This window comes from Morone saxatilis, unplaced genomic scaffold (assembly GCF_004916995.1).
Source record: "Morone saxatilis isolate NCDOM2014 unplaced genomic scaffold, NCSU_SB_2.0 Contig7, whole genome shotgun sequence".
Classification (NCBI taxonomy): domain Eukaryota; kingdom Metazoa; phylum Chordata; class Actinopteri; family Moronidae; genus Morone; species Morone saxatilis.
Window position 1 is genome coordinate 8,182,318 of NW_023340246.1, and position 4,717 is coordinate 8,187,034.

At 40.4% G+C, this 4,717-nt stretch overlaps 1 protein-coding gene across 3 annotated transcripts in view; it reads left to right on the top strand.

Moving 5' to 3' along the window:
* Positions 1-4,717, top strand: part of ppp2r5cb (protein phosphatase 2, regulatory subunit B', gamma b) — a 24,357-nt gene that overhangs the window by 1,299 nt on the left and 18,341 nt on the right. For 2 of the 3 annotated variants that reach the window (XM_035678573.1, XM_035678571.1), the window contains exon 3: positions 3,201-3,366. In XM_035678573.1, the coding sequence (XP_035534466.1) occupies positions 3,201-3,366 (166 nt within the window). The remainder of the gene's footprint in view (positions 1-3,200; positions 3,367-4,717) is intronic. The other variant, XM_035678572.1, reaches the window with a different exon arrangement.

Here is a 4,717-nt window from a genome sequence, read left to right on the forward strand (position 1 = left end):
AAGGATAGATGGTGTTATACAGTGTACAGATGGTAAAGCCCGGTTGTGATTTGTGATGTGGTCTTGACTAGTAAAGCCGGCCCTCAGATGCAGGAAAAAGGGCAGAAAACCTCCTGTGGAGTGGGAGGAGAAAAGCTCGCTCCTTTTAGGCCTCATGATTCTTTGAAGGTATTTGGCTTCACAATCCTTCTTGTGGCCGAGTTTTGTCGTGTATCGAATGAGTGGGCTTTTCGCTGTTCGATCGCAGCTTTTGTGACCTTCTGTGATATAAAAGGCATCCAGTTTTGTTCACATACTAATACTGAATGTGTGTCAGGTTCGGACCACAGTGACATATGTTAGTATTCCCTACTCAGGATTTCTTGTAACCACTGGAATCCTGTTTAGTGAGCTGTGGCTCGCAGGTTGAGGACTCGGTGGTGAAAAAGTCAGTGGAATTGTGACTGAACGTTTCTAAATGAGAATCTCACACAGAGGCAGGGTGCTGAGGAGCTTAGGGGTGGCAGGTTAGCCGGCTTCTGTTGACGAGTAGAGCGGTCGTCGGCAGGATTGGGTTGTACCTGGATCATTGTTGCCCTTCTGATGAGTCATGCCGCTGTTTGTTGATAACCTGGTGCTAAATTGCTTGTATGTGACACTGAACCTGGTCTCCACTGTTTGACCGTTTAATAGTCACACAATGCTTAAGAAAGTGCAAGCTTTTATTCAGTATTAATGTACTTTACGAATCCTTTCCAGAACTGCTGCCATGTATATTGCAGTATACAGTTAAAAGGCTAATACTGAATAAAATCAATAAAATATAATTGGTATGAAGTATTGTAAAAAAATCCATACTACTTTACTATCCAGCCATAATTCAGGGGGACATGTAAAATGACTTAAATCTTATAATATATAATCTAATATAATTTAATCAGAATTATGAAGGAAGCTAGATGAGCAAGTCATGAAGCACCTAGTGGGATCCTATTGTTGTTACTTTAATATCAGACTTCAAGCATAACATGAGGCAATCAATACAGTTCCAATGAGAGTCTAAACAGTCCCTGTCATTCTTGCTTTGTCCATTAATTGTAACAAAAGAAATCAATGTATGATGGGGCAAGGTCAACAGTCTCATGAACAAATGTGAACTGACAAAAAAAGACTGGTAGTATTTAAGTGAACAAAATGAAATGGTGAGCGCTCTACAGGTTATCACAGAGGTAATAGAGGTCGTAAATCTAACAAAAACAGTTTGTTGTGAACTTCTTCAGGCTGGAACTTGTCACAAGATTGCCAGAAGCCACTTGTATCAAAAGCTAATGCATCAATGTGTGCACGTTGTCAAGATGTGTCATAAAATGGTGGAAAATGGTTATATGATATGACTAGCCTAACACTTTTTTTGCATACATCTGGATTGGGTCACATCTGGCAAGGCCAAAGGGGGAGCCGATGTTGAATACCGAGAACGAAGGATGACAAATTGTGTTGGTCCTGTAATAACATTTGGGTTTGATCATAATGTCACATTAGTGCGCTACATGGTCATGTACTGTGTTTGTAAAACAGTACGAGGGCATTGAGTAGGGACCAGGTGCTGAGGTTTACAGTATGGTTTGGACACTGTTCTCATGATTTACCTCTGTTCCAAGATAAAATGCATCTGTTAAAAAATTCAACAAACAACGGATCCAACGTCTTCCACAACCTCTTTTATCACCATATCTAAACATCACTGAACCATTATGGAAAGATTTCAACTTCGTTCATTCTTCAAACAACTCTGTGCTTTTCTTTTTTACTGGAAGTAAAATCTTGATGCACTCATTTCAGATCTGGTATGACAGCTGACATCTGTTTGTGCAATTTGAAAAGCAAAAGGAGGTCCTCCTCCTCCTCCTCCTCCTAGACTTTTAATAATCATACTGTAAGGCTGGTTCAACACCTGTTTGTATTTAAGTGGCTGCTATAATATACTGTCCAGTTGCACACGTGTCAGTTATAAGGCTTAAAGAAATCATCTATTTTGAAACCCATTTAAGAATTTGTTATGTATTTTATTTAAATGTCACTTTAATGTATGTCTCACAAAATTGTTTTTTTTTTTACTCTTTGACTTAATGGAAATGAGTTATGCAAAATGTTTCTACGTGTTCCCTCCACTGTTAGCTTTTTGTCTTCAGCCTCCCGGCCTTCTCTTGCTGGATAATAGCAAGTGATAGCAGCAATCAGGATTGCTGTTGTGTGTCAGCAGCCAAGTAACAGATCTACTACTGCACCAGCCGTGTGACAGATTGAAATTGCTCGGCTGCAAGCTGTCGTGGTTACCCCTCACCCTTCCTTTTATCCCATATAAGTGGTTACCAGAAGTGATGAGACTGAAGGGAATGTTTATAATATATAGGACGGCTTAAATTGCTGCCTCGGTACCATATCAGCGATGACATACATTCAGTTCATTCAATTATAAAATCATAGATGGCAGATGTTTCCACTTCGGCTTAATGAACTCACAAGTAGAAGAGTTAACTCCTATTTTCTTCATCACATGAATATGGAATCTAGTTTATAATAGAGGCCAGCTCAGCCTTATTTCCCACTTTACCTGACAGCTTGCATGCCCAGCTCCTAAGCTCCCGTCTAGTGCTGCAGACTGTGGCCAACTTTAGCTGAGTCTTAAATGAATGTAATAATTCCCCCGTGACTCCGACTGAAACAGCTCCACAGCTGCATCTGTTGAAGTAAGCTTTGTGCCATCAGGTGTGTGTTGATGAATGGATCCCAGCAGGCAGGTGGGACCAGCTGTGAGAAACATGCCACATTCAGTTGGTCCCACATCAGGATTATATCCAGCCCTACAAACCCTTCTGGTTTTTTGAAGTGGTTACAAAAATCTTAATGATTTGTTTTTTTTCTTGTGAACTTGAAGAGTTCCTCAAATAAATGAATAAAGGTACTGTTATACATAGTATGTGTAGTATTTCTATTGGGTTAAGTGTGGTTCATGACCTTAGTTACATAATGCAAGGCACTGTTTTGTAAATTAAATACTGTATGAAGAAAAAACGTCCCATGGTGTATGGCAGTCACACTGCACGGCTAGTGGCTGCATGCACACAGTTTAATCAGATTTCTAAGGAGGTTACTTGCACTCTCTTTTATTCACTTGCGCTACCTCAGTGACACTGATGTGGTTTTTTCTCTTGTTTCAGCAGAGCTCGAACAGGAAGGCTAGCAATAGTGTTCCTCCCACCACTCAGCTGCTAAAGGGGAAGCAGCCAGGTTCGCAGACACCTGTCAAAAAGGACAAGAGACAGAGCTCCTCTCGCTTCAGCTTGAGCAACAACAGGGAGCTGCAGAAACTGCCTGCTTTTAAAGGTATTTATGGATACAACAACTAAATCCTGTCATCTAATCACATAATGAACTAACTAGTTCTGAAGTTGTTGCACATACATGTACACATGCATGCACAATTACTCAGCCTGCTGTTTCCACGCTTGAAGGTTTTGAACTCAGTTGTGGAGTCAAATTGCCTTTTTTTTTGTGGACAAAAATAATACATTTAAAATGTTTTGAAACCGGAATTAAAGACTTAAGAAATTGCCCAGAGCAGAATTTTTCTTTAGGCATCATTACATCCCTGTAATCTTGACAGAGATAAGTGCAGGCCTCACACATATGCACACTAACAGGTACACACTCACTTATTCACTCACTCTTTCCACAATGAAATATCTATGAACATCCCCTACTGCATCACCCTCATTTTAATACCAAGCTGAGCATGACATTACGCAATACATGGAAGCAGAGGACGTACATGGCATGGACTTTGCGCTGGATTTATCCCAAGCGTCTATATTTAGTGGTAATCCAGAGATAAAGCTTTAATTCCATGGTCCTTGTGTTTCAGGATGTTGCCAATGACCAGCACTGTTTGGCAGCTATACTTCTATTCTTTCTCTCTTCCCTCCTTTATAGAAGAGAAAATTGGTGGATCTTTGCAGATGTATATTGATGTTTACTTTGAATGTCAAAGCTCAGGGCCAGCATGGCACCAGATGGAAAAGCGAGGAGTGGATGCTGCCGTTAGGCCTCTGGGCATATTATCTATGCACGTTTCTGCGTACATGCATGCATGAATACACACAACAACATTGTCTGCTGCCTTTTCCCGGTACTTTAAAAAGAATTATATAACTTTATATAACAACCTGAATTGTATTGAACTTTATCTCGCTGTTTCATAAGGGGAACAAAGCACGTGTGCACAAGCATCAGTACATTACAGTACAGGCATTTTGCTGCGACACACTGCATGTTGTACGCAGTCTCAGTATTAGTATGTGTGCAATGATGGCGTGTACGTCAGAACTTATGATGTGGCAACTCCCCATTTAAAGAGGGACGAGTAGATACCATCTGAGAAACCAGACTTCTCAAGAGCTTTGCTGTTAGCCCCTAAAAATACAATAACATGATTTTATTTCATTTGTTTTGTTTGTTTTTTTTAGGAAAAGAGTGCCTTTGTTTTTTATTTTTTCCTTCCTCTTCCTCGCTCTTAAAGTCTGAATACCCTACTTGCAATGAGCCATCGCTACAACACAACAAAGACAGCATTCCTCTTCAGGGAGAATTTACAAATGTTATTTCTGGCTTTGGGAGACTTGACAAAAGGCGACAGCAGCTGTTGCGTTGTGTGTGTGATTCGTTCACCTTTCAGACT